The sequence below is a fragment of the Coenobita brevimanus genome, chromosome 28, assembly GCF_032717465.1.
Source record: "Coenobita brevimanus isolate Jiangsu-jjx chromosome 28, ASM3271746v2, whole genome shotgun sequence".
Lineage (NCBI taxonomy): Eukaryota > Metazoa > Arthropoda > Malacostraca > Decapoda > Coenobitidae > Coenobita > Coenobita brevimanus.
The window spans coordinates 35,944,749-35,963,887 of NC_136981.1; the positions used below are offsets into that span (position 1 = coordinate 35,944,749).

At 42.4% G+C, this 19,139-nt stretch overlaps 1 protein-coding gene across 1 annotated transcript in view; it reads right to left on the minus strand.

Moving 5' to 3' along the window:
• LOC145394776 (uncharacterized) overlaps positions 1–18,328 on the minus strand; it is a 62,817-nt gene extending 44,489 nt beyond the window's left edge. Inside the window, exons 1-2 of the mRNA XM_080268555.1 lie at positions 16,404–18,328; positions 9,614–9,626 (exon numbers count right to left, since the gene is read on the minus strand). Coding sequence (XP_080124681.1) covers positions 9,614–9,626; positions 16,404–18,141 — 1,751 coding nt within the window. The 5' untranslated portion in view covers positions 18,142–18,328. The remainder of the gene's footprint in view (positions 1–9,613; positions 9,627–16,403) is intronic.
• Between the last annotated feature and the right edge of the window lie 811 nt (positions 18,329–19,139).

Below are 19,139 nucleotides of genomic sequence, written 5' to 3' on the forward strand. Positions count from 1 at the left end.
GAAAGGGATGAAGAAGAGACTGAGGGAAGAGGTCAAGAGGGAGACAGAGAGGGAGAATATCCAGGGAGAGATGGTGGAAAGAGATGTAGATTGAATACGAGAGGGAAGGAAAAGAGGGAAAGAGGTAGGGAGAGAAGAGAGGTAAGAAGGAAAATGACAAAGAGGTAAAAGAATAAGGGAGAGAGGGAGAAGAGAAAGTAACCATTAGGCATGAAGAGTGGTGTTAGATGAGGGTAAATTCATAGGCAGGAGGGGAAAGGGAAGAAGGGTGAAAGAAGAGAAAGAGAGGATGTGAGAAAGCTAATAAAGAGAGTATAGAAAGGAAGAATAAGGCTCAGGGAGAATAAGAAAAGAAGCTGTAAAGAGAAGACAAAGGGGAAAAGTGAGAGGAGATAAGGAATTTGAGAAAAGGAAGGTGAAAAGAAAATATCAAAGAAAGATGGAAGAAAAAAAGGGAACACTAAGGCTGAAAGGTAAATGTGGGTCACGCGTGGAAAGGAAGAAAGAGAGGAGGAAAAGAGGAAGGTAGAGACGGGGGAAGAGAGATAATGATGAAGGAAATCTACGAGACAGAGAGACGGACGAGAGAGAAAAGCATTAAGCAAGAGGAGGTGTGAAAGGTGAGGGTAAATGCAAGTGAGCTGAAGAGAAGAGGAATGAGAGGCAGAGACGAAGGGGAAAAGGGAAGGTAGAGAGGAAAGAAAAGAGAAAAAAGAGGGGAAAGAAATGAAAGTCAGGGATGGAAGAAAGATAAAAAATTAAAGACGACGAAGAGTGTAAAGTGAAGCGAAATCTATGTTAGTTTGAGGCGGGAGGGAAGAAGGGAGAATGAGAGAGGGGGTAAGGAAGTAAAGAAGAGGAAGGTAAGGAGGAGAAGAGAGTAATGAAGGAGAGAAGAAAGAAAGAAAGAGAGAAAAGAGAGAGGGAAGAAGGAAAGACAGGAAAGAGATAGGAAAGGAAAGAGAGAAATTGGAGAAGGTAGAAAGAAAGAGAGAAACATTAAGGAAGGGGAGTAGAGTAGAATGAGGTGAAATTTTTGTAGGCAACATGAGGGAGGGAAGGGAGGGAAGCAGGGAGAGAAGGGAGGTAATAAGAGAGGGAAGAAGAAAGAGAAAGAAGAAGGAAGAGAGATGAAAATGGAGAAGAAAAGAGAGGGTGGAAGGGAAGAAAGGTACATTATGCAGCTGGAGTGGTGTGTGGTGAGGGTGAAGTGTTGTGGGTTGAAGGTGAAAGAGAAAAAGTGGAGGAAGGAGAGACTGAGAGGGGGTAGAGAATGATGGACAGGAGATAGAAAGTGAAAATAATAATGAGAGAGAGAGAGAGAGAGAGAGAGAGAGAGAGAGAGAGGGTGGAGGGGAAAGAAGGGCACATTAAGTGAGAGAACTAGAGTAAAGTGAGGCAAAATTATGAAGGTCGGAGGTGAGAAGGAAGGAAGAGAGAGAGAGAAAGGTAGGGAGAAAAGGGAGCTAGAGAAGAAGGGAAGAAGGAGGATAAAGAAGAAAGAAGAAAGAAAAAGACAGCAAAAGATAGGCGAAGTCTGCGAGGGATGGAGGAAAGAGAGCACCATTTATCGTGGTGAAAAGTGAGTGAGAATTGATGTAGGCAGGAGATGAAAGAGAAGACAGAAAAAAAAATAAAAATGGAGAGAAAAGGTAGAACGCAGTGAAAGAGGAGAGGTAAAAAGAGGAAAAGAAATCTAAGAGATGAAGGAGGAAAGAAACATTAACCAAGAGGATGTATAGAGAAGCAGGAGGAGAAGCCAGGGAAAAGGAAGGGAAGAAAGGGCGTTAGAGAGGAGGGATGAGAAATAGAAAGGGAGCATAACACCAAGGGAGGGACGAAGAAAATAAACAGTGAGGTAGAGAAGCGAAAAGGGGTTAGAAAGGAGAGAAGGGAAATAAAAAGGGAGCATATCACCAAGGTAGGGACGAAGGTAATAAAGAAACATTGGGGCAGAGGAGAGGTGTACAGAGAGGGAAAATTTATGTTAGTTTGAGGCGGGAGGGGCTATTGGTTTTTGCTGTCTGGCTGGAATGGGGCTTGATAAGGTAATGGGCCAACGGTGATTTTATGGCAGGAGGGGAGAAAGAGACGGGAGAGAGACATAGGAAGAGGGAGGGTAGAAGGGAAGGAGGAGGAGGCGGAGGAAGAAGAAGGAGAAGGAACGTGGGAATGAGAGAAGGAAGGCTGTATAGATTTAGAAATAACCTGGAAAAGAAGAGCCGGAGAACTAAACGGCACGAGAATATTGTCTGTACACCTGGCCAATTTATTACAACAGGTAACACAGAAGCTGGTGTTTCGTTAGTTCGCTTTTCCTGCTCAGAAGGAGGTGTGTGTGTGTGTGTGTGTGTGTGTGTGTGTGTGTGTGTGTGTGTGTGTGTGTGTGTGTGTGTATTATGCAGGTAAGTGTTCGTGTTTCTCCACTTAAAAAATGGACCAAACTTGTGCTCAAAATAACCAACTTTTTTAACTTTGGCGCACGCAGGAACACTAAGCCGTTTGAATAATTGAGAGAGAGAGAGAGAGAGAGAGAGAGAGAGAGAGAGTTAATACAAGGATTTTCCTGCCTTAGGTCTTAACGGGATTGGCTCTACCTAATCCCCTCATAAACTAGGGATTCCTCCTAATCTCAATTCGGTGATCTGCTGGCCGCCGGAATTCAGTTACATCGCATCAGTCAAATGCAGTTTTTTAATTTCATTCTTACTACCATCACGCGATTTTATTTATCTTAGGACCAATGGTAGCCAAGACGGTAATGAAGGCTGTATATAACTCCATCAGCTCGAAAAATCTCTCCACAGCTGAATAAAATCTCTTGGTTTTAGAAAGAGTAGATTATGTAATAGGTAATTGGTCTTTGTTGGTATGTTCTTGCTTAATCGTGGTCTGTGTGGCTGAGTCTACCCGTCGACCACAGGTAAGCAACTGCTCCTGCGGGTCCATTCTACACGTACAGTAGAATATATATACCCTGCAGGGATCCGGAGCCCTCTTGTGGCATCTCCTCATTAGGGTCCGAACAGAATCCTTCCCCACGGACAGGTGCAGGGAAATATGAGGAGGTTTGGCTCTTGGGTGGACGCCGTAACGGCAGCACCACTATGTGTAGGCTCCTTGTGAGCGCCTCGTCATTGGTGTGAAGGGGTTGTGTCATAGTAGATAATGTGTTAATGGATCTAGCTCCCAACCTCGTCACTACGAGATGTCTCATGACCTGAATAAAACTTTTGGCAGGTGAGAGAATAAAATGTAATGCTATTCTCATTTCACTCAAACTTGGCCGAAATATTTGTCCTTTTGTGGCTTATGAGTATTTCATGTACCTCAGTGTCAGAAAAAGACAGTGCTATGGCTCCACGTTATGTTTGTAGCACTACTACGTGACCAGCATCATATTCTGGTATTAGTCTATTTGCTACAACTCAGCACTGAAGGTGGAGAGTTGCCAATTTTAGGCCGTTAGAGTAAAATGGTGTTCCTCCATGACCTCTGACCAGGAATACGGACGAGATACGTTGTTCATCACCATTCCTTCGCGTACGTGGAGCACTTGTTTCTTACACTCCTTTTTATCTCAACCTGATCCAGATTTTCGTCCTTTTGCAGCAGCGTTCTCTTAGATGAATGGCAGACACAGACTATACTACTGCTGTACATCGTTTCCACACACCTATTTCGTGACTAACATTATATTCTAGTGTTAATTTATTGTTGCAACTCAGTATTCAAGATCGAGGGATGGCCAAATGAAGTCAAATTATAGGAAGCATTCTGTCGCTGCCTACTGAACTCTGTAGTGTGGAATAACGGCTGATTACATTTGATAACTAGAACGCATCTAGGGAGAGCAAACCTCGGCCATCGTCAATAAAATGTATGACTGACTGCTGAAATTCCTCTTCCATACCAAACAAATGCTTTTACGGTCTCCCACAATCAACTAAATTTACGGTCTAAGTTTGTCTGGTTACACAGTATCAGAGAGCACATACCTCCAGCAATGTTAATAGAAATTACGATGTCCTGCATCTCGACCCGGGTCCACCTCAAAATCTAATCAACGTTTCCTTGACCCCCTGCCCACCTATCCACGAAAATTTATTTTGATTCGATAAGAACTTTTTAAAATATCTTCTACACGAACGGAAACAGAAAAACGAACAGACACTGATGAATAACCTCCCCCAAATTCTCCAATTCGTTAGCAGAGGTAACTATAAGCATTCCATAAACTTTCTTCTAAAATTAAATGACAATTTTCCTTTTTGTGTTTAAAGAATAAGAGCAAGACCTACTGCCTCATTAAAATTTTTAACCCTTCAATCCACTGCCATCCTCTTTAATTTGCTTCTGTGTCTACTAAACAATTATATTCAGCTCTAGAGAGGCAGTCAATAGTGAAGAGGCAAATGAAGGCTTTATCTAGCTCATCCTTTTCACAAAAAGTATCCTCATCTTAACAATAACCACCTTGAAATGAGAAAAACCTATTGCAGTCCACGCCACTGCACTGAAAAGATTTATGTGACCGAAGATCCACCACACTTCACTTCTCAGGTCGGAAGAACGGAAGCTGAGAGATTAGGAGCCCGTCTCGATGGTGCCCCCTGTGACAACACTCCTCTTCCCCTGTTTGTTATTGGCGAAGTTGTGACCCCGACGAGATCTCCGGGTGAAAATATGTGAGGGCGGCGTCAGCAGATATGTGGGGGCGACAGGAAAATGTGGGCGGGTGGGAAAATATGGGCTGGGAGAATTCTGCGTCGTTCTGGGATAAAGAACTTGGTTGGCTTGTGAACTATCGGTGACGTGAATGCGGGGATTTGTGCAGCTATGCTTTCTGAAATTGCTTTTGTTCAGTGGAGCGATTTTTATTTCTTTACCTTCTAAAATTCATTTTTTGTGGAATGCGGGGATTTTTGTCTCTGCTTCATGAAACTGTGTTTGCTGAGTGAAGGAATTTTTACTTTTATGTATTCTGAAATTGAATTTGAATGAATGGAGTTTTACCTCCGCCAAGGAGGCTATGTCTTACCCCTCGTTGGTTGGTTTGTCTGTTTGTCTGTCCGTTAGCAGGATTACTCAAAAAGTTATGGACAAATTTTTATGAAATTCTGTGGAACCGTGGGCCATGGGCCAAGGAAGAAATGATATAATTACGGGCTCAATCCGGATCACGATCCGGAGTGTACCCCACAATATCTCCAAAAGTTCTCAATGAATTTCAATGAAATTCTGTGGAAAGGTTAGGGCCATGGAATTAATTAAATATTGGGGCGGATCCGGACTCGAATCCTACGTCCACGGATCCATATCCGGATCCTTTTTAATGGCAATGGCATTGGTGGAGGTATGCACTTTCTGAGCGCATTCTAGTTCCTTCTGCTTCCTGAAATTCTTTGTTGAATGACAGTATTTCTATTTCTGTGCTTTTGAAATCGTCTTTGTTGTACGAAGTTTCTTTTTCTTCTTTACATCCTGAAGTGAATGAAAAGATATATTATTTCTTTGCCATTAAAGATTTGCTTTGTTGAATGGAGTTACTTGTACTTTGGTTTGTACTGAATTAGTGGGATTTGGTTGTTTACTTTCAGAAATTATATTTGCTGAATTAAAGACTTATATCTACATCTTCTAAATTTGTTTGTTAAATAAAGAAATATTTACGTCTTTATCTTCGGAAAATTTTGCCTGTCTGAACTGGGTATATAGTATGTTCTTATCTTTTTGAAAAATTTTATGTCAAAATATTGGAGAAAAACTCGTGTCTTGATTATTCGTGTGAACTGTGAACGAATGAATTCTTACTATGCCTTCAGAAGGAGTCTCTCTCTCTCTCTCTCTCTCTCTCTCTCTCTCTCTCTCTCTCTCTCTCTCTCTCTCCTCTGCCAGTCCATACTCATCTTCTCCCTGGGCATGGCGACCACCTAATTTCTAAGGTCATTTTTTAAACCAATAAATAGTTTTCAGATGTGATTAAGTTGCATCGCATATTGCTCAGTGCACGGCAGCAAAATCATAAAAATACCAATCGCGTGATAGCTTAGTCACCTGCATCAGAATATAAAGGTAAAATTCTATACATCCTTGCACTTATTTCTGTGTGTGTGTGTGTGTGTGTGTGTGTGTGTGTGTGTGTGTGTGTGTGTGTGTGTGTGTGTGTGTAAAATTTCCATCCCACCATCTACAATGCTGCGCTGTAACACAAGGGCCCGAATTCTCGTCGGTTAAGGATGCTCCCTAACACCTTTTCTTTAGCCATTTATTTTCTTTTTAACACCTTACTCTCCCCCTCTGTTTTATATATCCTTCAAACATCGCCAAACTCTGCATGAATTACGTACAAATGGAATATTAACCAGCCATATCCAAACCTAAGTCGCTAAGGTAGAGGTGCTAGGGCGCCACCTTACCCAACCAGTATAGGGACCTAGAAAATGGTTCTAGTCACGAAGAAGTGCTACGAAAAGGATGTGGAGCCGTAGTATCGTGCTTTTATGCCACTGACCTACGTGAAATAAGTAGCAAAAGGACGAAAATATCAACTTAGGTAAAATTATTGAACTGTACGTGTTTGTTCTTCTTGTTTGTGATATTTAAGTTAATGTATCTTTTTTTTTTTAATCATGAATCTGGTTTTGAGATTATGGGCTTGGCTGGCGTGTGGGTTTCTTTGCCACGTGGGAGCAAAGATTTTTTTTTTCTTTTTTAATTACTTTGCTTCTCAAATCATCATCATCATCATCATATCTTTGTTAAATTATGATCATGATGATTATTATTATTATTAGTATTATTAGTGGTAGTTGTCGCAGTAATAATAGTAGCAATAGTGGTGGTAGTAGTTGTAGTAATAGTAGCAGTAGCAGCAGTATAAACAGTGGTAGTAGTATTGTTGTTGTTGTTGTTGTTGTTATTATTATTATTATTATTATTATTATTATTATTATTATTCAATCTGTACATGGATGGGGTAATAAAAGAGGTACAAGGTAGGGTAGTGGATGTTGGAGTGGCCCTGGTGAGAGAGGGTAGTGTTTGGAAACTCCCTGTACTGTTGTTTGCAGATGATACTGTGTTGTTGAGTGAAGACGAAGGGGAGCTGCAAGGCTTGGTGGATGAGTTTGGGAGAGTGTGTAAGAAACGGAATCTAAAGGTGAATGTAGGGAAGAGTAAAGTGATGGTCTTTGAGAGAGGGGAAGTCAGTGAATGTACAGCGAGGTTAGATGGTGAAGAATTGGAAAATGTGAGTACGTTTAAGTACTTGGGTAGTGTGATGAGTAAGGATGGAGGTTTGGAGGGTGAAGTGCTTGAAAGGGTACAGCAGGGAAGAAAGGTTGCAGGTTCTTTGAAAGCAGTGATAAGAAACAGGGAAGTGAGCATGGAAGTGAAAAAGTTACTACATGACAGTATTGTGATACCAACTCTAACGTATGGAAGTGAAGCTTGGACGTTGTTGGAAGGACACAAGTCAAGAGTGAGAGCAGTGGAAATGAGTTATTTAAGAGGAGCCTGTGGAGTCACATGGAGAGACAGGCTGACGAATGAGGATATAAAGGAGCGTTGTGGTGTGGATGTGGATGTTATAGGAAGCGTTATGAGGAACACACTGAGGTGGTTTGGCCATGTGGAGAGGATGGAGGGTGAAAGACTGACGAAGAGAGTGTATGTGAGTGAGGTGGAGGGGGAAGAGGGAGGGGGAGGCCGAGGATGAGATGGAGGGATGGGGTGGAGAGGTATATGAGAGAGGGGGGGGTGTGAGTTGGGAGCGGGGCAGTGAAACGGCGGGGGACAGGGCGACGTGGAGGCGATTTGTTTGTGGCCACCCCAAACGGGATTGAGGCGTCTGGCAATAGATAGATAGATAGATTATTATTATTATTATTATTATTATTATTATTATTATTATTAATATTATTATTATTATTATCATGAGCAAGACGAGGCAATATAGATCTTGTCGGTGTGTGTCTGTGCTTGTATATGTATCTGCAGCCAAAGTATTTCTAAAAGTTTGGACGAAATTCCACGAAACCTTCAAGAAATAGCAGCTAAGTGGATGTGAAAAAGTCTATTACTTTGTGTGAGGATTTGTTCAAAGATGACTGAATGCCAGCCGTTATGTTTGTGTGTGTGTGTGTGTGTGTGTGTGTGTGTGTGTGTGTGTGTGTGTGTGAATTGGCTTTTTGTGAAACGCAGTGGCTGAAATCTGTAGAGTTTTGCGAATTTCCTTCAAATTGTTTAATATCGCCACCTTCAGCACAAGACAATATAGTTTTTGTTTAATATGGACTGACTTTTTGTGAAACGCAGTGACAGAATTCCGTAGAGTTTTGCGAATTTTTGTCATATTTTGTTTGTAGGTAGCTTGCGTTTCTCGATAATTCAGTGTGACAAAAAACAACCATTCACACAATATTTTTTAGTATGGATTGACTTTTTATGAAACGCAGTGACTTAACTCTGTGGTTTTGTTAATTTTATTCACATTTGGTTCGTAGGTAGCTTGTACCTTAGCCAAAAACATACATTGTCAGGCGAATACCATCTTAGACCTAAACCGCTAAAATTACCAAAAATAATATATATATATATATATATATATATATATATATATATATATATATATATATATATATATATATATATATATATAAAAAAAAATGTATCTTTGCTAAAAACGCCTGCAATAAAAGACAGGTAGAATACAAAATAAAAGCCCTGCTCTCACCTTTACGAAACACACCTGTATTATATAAAATATTTAGGTGGAAATATTTTGCCCTCAAAGCTCGCTCTGTGTCAAAAATGGTGACTTTTTAGCTTGATATATACAATGATGTTCACCTCTCTCTCTCTCTCTCTCTCTCTCTCTCTCTCTCTCTCTCTCTCTCTCTCGTGTGTGTGTGTGTGTGTGTGTGTGTGTGTGTGTGTGTGTGTGTTTGCGTGCAAAAACGCATCAAACTTGAGGGGTTAGTTATAGCACCACATATGTATTGGCCTAGAATGTCTCGTGACGCCTCCCTCTAAGCAGTTTATTTGCCTTCTTTCTATTTTCGTCACTGACACACACACACACACACACACACACACACACACACACACACACACACACACACACGCCAGAAGGAAGACACTTTCGTTAATTTTTTCCTCTATTATAATCCTAGTTTAAAGTCTTGTCTTAGCAGGTAATATGACAGCAATAATGACTATCTCCTCCACATTAGGTTATAAGTATGAGGATAAGTAGCTGATGTACAGGTGTTAAGTGAAAGGCTGTGTGGTGGCAAAGGAAAGGCTGGAAATCTTATGTATGAGAGGTGTAATGACAAGCCTAAAATCAGATACACCCTTTTTACTCTTACTTGGCCTGAAATTGCAGTCTCACTATCTTTAATACTGATTTGGAACATGATATTAACAGTGGAATGCGATGCTAGTCATGAAGAAGTGCTGTGGAATGGATGTAGAGGCGTAGGACTGTCCTATTTTGGCAGTCTGGTACATGAAAGACGATGTAGAAAGACAAAAATCTCTTCCAAGTTAAGGAAAAATGACTATGATAGTAGTTGTTGATGCCCTAAGTTGTTTTGAATGTGAACGCGGTGGACTGCAGGCTGGAGTTGATGTTCACTTCTCATTATTGTGGTAGCTACTCTCTCTCTCTCTCTCTCTCTCTCTCTCTCTCTCTCTCTCTCTCTCTCTCTCTCTCCTGCGGGCCACCATCATCCTATTGGGGAGTTAAAGGTCGATGGCATAATCAGGCAGCTCCACCGCCCCGTTATATCGGTGCCACCACTTGAAGGCATTTCTCTGACATGAGGTAGAGAGGATGTATTAAAAGTCTAAGGTTACACTCCTTCGCCAATGACAGTGTCTCCCTAGTACTTTATTTTCAGGATTAGAACGGATAAGGATTTAGTGAGAAGTATGCTTGTGGGGGAATATATTAATAAGATTAAGAATATAAATAAAGATTATGAATGAAGATAAGAATAGGATTAATAGTATCAAGAATAGTAGTTGTTGTAGTTGTAGTTGTAGCAGTAGTAGTAGTAATAGTAGGAGGAGAAGGAATAAAAAAAAACGACAGTAATAATAACAATAATAATAATAATAATAATAATAATAATAATAAAAATAATAATAATAATAATAATAATAATAATAATAATAATAACAATAACAATAACAATAATAATAATAATAATAATAGTAACAACGAGCATTGAAGGTGTCTGGCCACTACAAATAAAATCCCTTTCACTAGCTTCTTACAGTACATTTTTCCCGACGGGTATTTCCTTAATCCTGATCCAGATCTACCTCAAAATCTATCCAGCTCTTTCTTGGCCCACTGCCCATATGTCCATCAAATTTGACTGAAATCTGTTGACAACTTTGTGAGATATTATGCACACAGACAAACACGGGTGAATACATAACCTCCTCCAACTTCGTTTCCACATGTAATAACACTCCCATGATGACAGACAGACACCCTCCTGTCCACTGCAAAATATTCTCTCTCTCTCTCTCTCTCTCTCTCTCTCTCTCTCTCTCTCTCTCTCTCTCTCTCGACCCCTGGGAGAGAATGGCACAAAAGCGGTGAGGGATAAACACAGTAGCGTATATAGAGAGGGGAGAGGCTGACTGATGTGTAGTGACAGCTTATATAGGGCTGTGTAAGGGATATACGACAATTTTTATGTTTTTTTTCTCTTGCCCTTTTTGTTTGTCAAGAGAGAGAGAGAGAGAGAGAGAGAGAGATGCAATAGCGAATGGATTTAAATTTTCCTGTATTTTTCTGAGGCAAATTTTTTCATGCGAAGGGTGATGGCGATGTGTGTGTGTGTGTGTGTGTGTGTGTGTGTGTGTGTGTGTGTGTGTGTGTGTGTGTGTGTGTGTGTGTGTGTGTGTGTGTGTGTGTGTGTGTGTGTGTGTGTGTTTGGGGGGGGCACACCTTTAAGATTGCAGGTGGATATATTTCTGCTTTTCCTGTTTTATTTTTCATGCTGACGAAGAATGGAAAAACGAGAGGAGGTTGATTTTCGCCTTCCTCTGAGTTAAAAAATTTTAGTGAAGAGAACAGGATATGTAGTTTTCACATTCCCTATATGTCAATGGCTTGTAATAATCAAAACAAGAAGCGGTGCCCGGCAGTCATTTTAGTGCTTGCGTATAAACACAACAGGATATCTAGTCAAAGATGTCATATATCAAATCTACAGCAAATCGGGTGAAATACGACGTTTTAATGCTCATTTGAAATTTTAGGCCCGACCAACAAGAAACTGACCCCCTTACCGCTAACTGGGGGCTGACCCCCTTGATATAATGAGGCATGTTATTGGATGCAGATTTGAAAAATGCACCTGTAGGTTTTGGTTTCGTTTCGATATGACAAATTTGAATGGAGTAATGGCGAAAAACGATCTTTTTTACTTTTTCTTTTTTCTTTTTTTTTTGGCCTACAGCCTGGGCCTTGGCCCAATTTGGCCCGAAATTTAATCAGGTGATCAGAAGGTCATAGCCCATCATCCCTGTAATTTTAGTCAAAATCGCACCTGTAGTTTTAGTGTAAAGTTATTAACAGACAGACAGACACAGACAGACAGACAGACAACAGACAGACAGACACAGACCGACAGACAGACAACAGACAGACAGACACAGACCGACAGACAGACAACAGACAGACAGACACAGACCGACAGACAGACAACAGACAGACAGACACAGACCGACAGACAGACAACAGACAGACAGACACAGACCGACAGACAGACAACAGACAGACAAACAGACAGACAAACCGAGTGAAAACAATACCCGTCCTCGAGCCTCTCCGGGGAGGGGACGGGTAATCAGTCTCTTAGGAAAAGGTGTTAGGTATTTTCCTTACCTGACGAGAATACAGATCCTTGGCTGTATTCTCATCGCTTAAGAAGGCTCCCTAGCACCTCTTCCTTAGTGACTTATTTTTAGATATGGAGGGTTAATATAATTTTGTACGTCATTTATGAAACATATAGTGAAATTAGAAGGATTTAAATAACATAGGAAAGGATAGCAACCTGTAATAAGAAAATAAATCGTTTAGGATGAAGTGTTAGGGAGCTTCGTTTACGTACGAGAATATAGATCCTTGTGGTGAAGTGTGTAAAGACCTGCATTGGCTGTTGTGAAAGTGGGGTACCTCTCTGTCTGTCTGTCTGTCTGTCTGTCTGTCTGTCTCTGTCTCTCTCTCTGTCTCTCTCTCTCTCTCTCTCTCTCTCTCTCTCTCTCTCTCTCTCTGTTTAAATTTCTGATGAGGGAAAAGGAGCTACATCAGGTGTGTTTGCCTTCTTCTACACGGTAGTTCTTTGTAAATAATTGTTACGACCAAAATATTTCAGTCAGATTACCGGGGGCCTCTCGCAGCGTAAATGAAGAGGAGGAGGAGGAGGAAGAGGTGGAAGAGGAGGAAGAAGAGGAGAAGGAGGAGAAGAGGAATAAGCGGAGGAAGAAGAGGAGGAGAAGGAGGAAGAAGAGGAAGAATCGGAGGAAGAGGAGGAGAAGGAGGAAGACGGAAAAAGAAAGATGTGCCAAGTCCCAACTCTAAGGAAAGGAGAAGAAGCGAAAGACCAATATCAGTATTCACATCTTGAGGTTGAAGATATACCACAAGTAGGTTAATAAATAAATAAAAAAATAGCATTAGCGGGTTTAAGTAAATCTTGAATATAAACCAAAGGAAGAGGAGAACTCGGGTGATGCAAGAAAAAGGGAGGGGATTGGACTATGAAAAAATATGGTAGGACGAAGACAGACAGGAAATAGAACATGCCAGTGAGAGGAAGACGAAGGAGAAAACAAAAAAACAGACAGAAAGAATAAAGGTATCGTTTCCGTAGAGATGGAAGGAGATGAAGGAGAGAAAATGTTGAAGAGAGGATGTGACTAGAACTACTGGGCAAAGTAAATGTGTAGTAGTGGTAGCAGTAATAGTAGTAGTAGTAGTAGAAGTAGTATAGTAGTAGTAGTATAGTAGTAGTAGTAGTAGTAGTAGTAGTAGTACAAATAGTAGGAGTAATAGTAGTAAGAGGAATGAGATGAAAAAGGGCAACAATAACTGGAAGAAACAAAAAAAGAGAGCGAAAGAAAATAATAATAATAACATTAATAATGATGATAATAACAATAATAATAATAATAATAATAATAATAATAATAAAGCAACAAGTAAATATGACAGCAGAGAGAAAACAGGGATAAATAGAAAGAAAATCTGAAACGTGAAAGGGATGAATGGGATGGGATGCTGTGTGGAGGAAGCTGGGGAGAGAGAGAGAGAGAGAGAGAGAGAGAGAGAGAGAGAGAGAGGTGGGGGGTGGGGAGCAGAAGGAAGAGGTGAAAAGAGAGAACAATGAATAACTTCCCACGCTGACGGCAGGAAAAAGAGGAGAAAGACTAACAATACCCCACAAAATACAAAGTAAATATCATAAAACCACAACCCAGCAGAGCAAGGAAAAGGAACTCTGCGGACAAAAACCCCTAATTCCCTCAAACTCACAAGACTTAGGCCAGGGTCTTAGCGCTAATTCTGGCGGTGGAACATTTTATATACATTTTTTTACATAATATTTGCCCCGGGAAGTTAGCCACGATTTACCGCATTGCTCTCGGGATTAAAGAGGCTAATTATTATAAACTTTAGCCCCCTCGTGGTTGGAGTAAGTCTAATTCTCCTTTACTACATTCCAGCTTGGATTTTATAATGACATTTTTAGTTCTCGCTTATTACCACAGCTGCATTTTATTACCTTCGCCAAGGAGGTTATGTTTTCACCCCCTTCCTTTTGCTTGTTTGTTGGTTGGTTTGTGAGAAAGATTACACAAAAACTACTGGTCGGATTTCCACGGAACTTGGTAGAAGAATGGGTCTTGGCCCAGAATAGACTCCAATAAATTCTGATGCGGATCCGGATAAAGGTGCGGATCCAGGATTTTTATTTTTCGTTTTCTTTAACATTCCATATTCTTCCATCATGCAGATTATGAAATGATATGCACCGTTTTGTTGGCTGTTACAGTGAGTTAAAATTTTTTGATTAAGAGTTATGGGTAGTTTAAACTTATGGTGTTACAACTTATAGAGTTATGAGTCTGATATTGGATTAGACTTGACTGAATTAAAAGGAACTGCATGTTGGGCCTTGGAGGAGATATGCGCTCTACTGAGTGCCATTCTAGTTCCAACTAATTTACAATATTCAGTTGAGGTTACGTATTCACCTCTGTTTGTTTGTGTCCATATCATATATCAAAATGTAACTGGTGGATTTCTACTAATGTTTGCGGATTTGTGGCTCATGGACCAAGGAAGAGATGATTAAATATTGGTGGTAATCTTTTTTTTTTTTTTTTTTTTTAATGCGAGGAAGAAGGAACCAAAGGCCATGAGTCCACAGTAACAGTTCCCTCCAAAAGAAAAACAATATACAATAGAGAGCCATGACTTTCTGTGTGTGTGTGTGTGTGTGTGTGTGTGTGTGTGTGTGTGTGTGTGTGTGTGTGTGTGGACAAGATATTACAAAAAATTATCGATGGATTTCAATGAAGTTTTATGGATATGTGGGTCACTGGCCAAGGAAAAGTGGATTATATTTGAGTGGTGATCTGAGTTGTCTCCTAAGGGCGTTGTAAGAGGTATGCCCTCTGTGAGTGAACTTGCTTAATACTGAAACGCTTTCCTCTCATGGCTGAATCACCTTTAGCATCTAGTTCCAACTTCAGAGGACAGTAGAGAGCTTAAGCCTGAGAGTGTTGGTGGAATTGGGTTATAAAGAACAGAAAATAAAAGGCTAGCTAAGCAATGTCTCTTTTCAAGCGATGGAGTGTTGCTATCTTTTTACTCTAACTTGACCTAAAACTGTCATCCCTCCATCTTGAATGCTGAGTTGTAACAATAGCCTAATGCTAGAGTATGATGCTAGTCACGAAGCAGTGCTATGGACATGATGCAGAGCCGTAATACTGTCTCTTTCTGTCGCTGAGCTAAGTGAAATAAGCTGCAAATAGGATGAAAGTCTGGGCCAAGTTATGGTGAAAAGTGTTTAGTTTGTTAGATGAGTGGATGGTAGGAATGGTTTGGTGGAATAAGGGCCCGTATTCTCGTTGGTTTAGGAAGATCTCAAACATCTTTTCCTTAGCGACTTATCTTGCCTCTTGCACATGACAGTCCATCTCCGTGTTAAATAAATCATTCTAATGTCGCCATACTCTGCATAAATAACGTAAAAAAGGATTTTAACCAACCATATCAAAAAATAAATCGCTAAGGAAGAGGTGTTAGGGAGCGTCATCAACAGAATACGAGGTGTTAGTTGCAAGGGAATTACTTAAATGAGAGCATGTTAGGAATTTAGATAGGTTAAAGATGTTTGTTAGGAGACGAAGTTTGGATAAGTTGCTTAGGATAAAATGTTAGAATTGATTAGCTGCGATAGGGGTTGGATACGGTATTAGGAGAGACTGTTAGGATAGCGTAGGACAGGGTGTTAGAATAGTTGGGAAGAGAGAGCTAAGTTAAGTCGATTAGGAAGGCATGTTACGACTGCTTAGGACAGGGTGTTAGAAAAGGTTAGTTAGGGTAGAGTGTTAGGATTCTTAATAAGACAGGGTGTTAGAAAAGTTAGCTAGGACAGAGTGCGATAGGATGAGTCGGTTAGGAAATCATGTTTGGATTGCTTGGCTGGGAAAGGATACTGGGATTGGTTGGCTGAGAAAGGATGTTAGGATAAGTTAGCTTGACTCAGATGCTAGGATACGATTGTTAGGATGAACTGTTAGGAAAGGTTAGTTTGCATGGTGTGTTAGGCAAGAAGATGATAGGATAAATTAGAGAGGATGATACGTTTAGTGAGTTGGGATAGGATGTTAGGATAATTTAGTTACGAAATTTTGTTAGGATTGTTGGTTAGGCTAGGACAGGTTGAAAACTAAAACAGATCAAGTTAGTTATCTGAGGATGTTAGGTACAGTAAGCTGGGATTTGATGATGATGATAATGTACAAAACAGGACAGGATAATGTAATTTTTTAGCCTGAGAGTTGTTCAGGCACTGTGGAGGAGAGAGAGAGAGAGAGAGAGAGAGAGAGAATTTGCTGTAATATGATGATGACTCTATACTTGACATACCATCTAGGCATGTTCCTCAAGTGCTCCTGGTGAAATATTTTCTCAACTTGAGCTTATCAGATTTTCTCTTGCTCTCAGGACCTTACCTCACTCATCCTTAAGAGGGAAAAGCTGTATGGATAATGATGATGGTTGATGATGATGATGATGATGACGATGATGATGATGATGGTGAATACAGACAACTTAGGTACTTACTTCCTGACACATGCAGCAGCTGAGAGTCCGTGTATGCCCTGCGCTGTGTCCTGCAGGGTGACATGGTGCTGGAGGGGTGCGGGAGGCAGGTCCAGGAGGTCGGGGTAGTGACTGGCGTTGGTGAGGGAGACTTGTGATACTGAGCGGCTGCACACTCGGTGTGGGAATGCCTCACTGTGCCGCACCACCAGCTGTGTCGCCTCCCGCACCCCGCACGCCTCGCCCTTTGCACCGTCGAGGAAGGGTATGGAAGTGGGAGGTAGTGTAGCAGCAGCACCTTCCGTACTCATCGCCTGCCGCTCCTCGCTACCTCCCTCCCTGATGTTCCATGTGGCATCCTGCTGCTGTTGTCTGTGGGGTGAGGAGTCGTCCACATCGTTGGTAGGGACGACGTGGTAGCCAGCCAGTTTATGCTGTGCTTCACACTCCGATCCTCTGGAGGACTGTGCTGTGTCCACACTGTCCTCGTCACGCCGCGGTTCCCGTCCAACACGCACTTTGCAATAGACAACACTGCATATCAGCACCAGCACGATTATAAGTGCAGACATGCCGCCCAGCAGACCCTCCTTCATGTAGCTGACGCTGACGGTGGCCACACGCACCTCTGCCACCTCATGAGATACCTGCAGTGTGAAGTTGGCCTCCCTCACTCCAGCTCTGTTCTCTGCCACACAGCGGTACGTGCCCTGGTCCTCCGTCACCACATCAGTTATGGTCAGGTTGGAGACGAAAGACACATTATTGGCGGTCACCAGGTCCACCACTAGGTAGCGGCTCATGTCACTGTCGTTGAAGAGTGGCACGTCCCCCACCAGCCACGTGATGGTTGTTTCCACTTCAGTTTCAATGCGACACAGCAACGACACATTCTCACCGTGTGCCGCCAGCACACGAGGTGCAACAGCAGCCACTTGGGGGGCACACAGCAGGTCCTCACGCCCCACCACTTGCCAGTCCCGCCCCATCAACCATTTGGGGTACGAGCACGAGGGCGGCACTGACGCTGCCAGATTGCGGTCGTGGAACCATTGTCGTAGTGGTCTGAGGTGGCAGTTGCATCGCCATGGATTACCATCCAGACGAATTACTCGCAATAATGGAAGAGTCTCCAGTTCACTGGCGTTGAAATACCTAAGTTTGTTGTCAGCCACGTTAAGAACCTCGAGTTCTGTGAGGTTGCGCAGCGCCCCTGCAGTGATGGTTGAAAGGCCGTTGTGGCTGAGGTCCAGCTGCACGATGTGGGGTGTGTGGGTGAAGGCGGTGGAGGCCAGGGTGGTGATGGCATTGTTAGCCAGGTTCAGCTCCCGTAGCATCACCAGGCCCTTCAGTGCTGCCGTTGGTACTCGTTTCAGCAAGTTGTTACTCAGGTCCATCTCCATCACGTTCTCCACGCTGTTGAAGGAGCCGGCCTCGAGCAGGAACAGTTTGCAGTGGCTGAGTACCACCTTCTGGAGCTTGGTGAGGCCGGTGTAGACGAAGGCGTCGCGGGGCAGGATCTTCAGGTTGTTGTGGCTCAAGTCCAGCACCTGCGTCGTGGCGTCAAGCCCGCGGGGAATATCAATGAAGTCCGCTTCCCTGCAGGCCGCCGTCTCCTTGGAGTCTCGGTAGTAGCACACACACATCTTAGGACACCCGCCCCGCACGCCTACACACATCCACGCCCACACCCACAAGCACGCCCACACCAAAGTCGTGCGTGTCCTGGGCTGTTGCAGAGTTATGTGTTGACCTTGAGTTGTGCACATGATCCGTCCCGTGCACTCCTGCCCCTCGTGCTGGCCTGGGCGTCCCTACAGGGCACGCGGGCGTTCCTGATGTCCGACGAGGAGGAGGAGGCGTGGGTTACCTCGGTGGCATGATTGGTCCTGGAGAACGCGTGAGAGACTGTAATGGCGTGTTGAGTGGGCGTCATGCCGCCCTCATCGCTCCTCACCGCCACACCATCACCGCCCATCAGATCAGGGGAGCCTGCTTGCCTTACCCTCCTTATCTTCAGCTCATAGAATTAGATATCACAGTCATAATCCTCTCTAAAACCAACACCCTCCATAAAGACTACTAGATATATCACTGTTTCCACTAGATTTGTCACTGTTTGCTTTTCTTTGTACTCCAACGTGGGACTGTGGTGCTTTTGGGTCTATGCTTTCCTCAGCTGTCCTCCCACGCCCACCCAGGCCTGCCACGCACCCTCCGAGGCCACCATGACGGGGGCCAGACTAGGGCAGGTGTGGGATGTGGTCTACCCTTCACCAGCTCTGTAATTCTCGGCCAACCTGAGGGAAAGAAAGAGAATTGTTAATTTTCACAGTAATCTACAGGTAAGAACACTGCAAACCCATCAGTCATAGGACGCCTACTTCGTTATATTTTCGCTACTACTCAACGGTTTTACACTGTTTATTTGGGTCGAATGGTGGGTTTACAGGAGCCATTGCTAAGCTCTCCATTAAGACAAGGCTCTTTATACGTTAATAAAATCGTCTTGAAGCAGCAAAAATAAACCATTAAGACGTCAACGTAATGTATTTCTTTGTACTTTTTGTATAATTCACATCTATCATTTTAATACACAAATACATTTCCTATATATCATCATCCAATCATTGTCATGACTAAAACTTTACTCTGTTCACTATAACCATACTCTTTTTTACTCTAACTTGGCCAAAAGATGAAATATCTATCTTGAATGCTGAGTTGTACTAATCACTAACACTAGAATATGATGCTAGTCACAAAG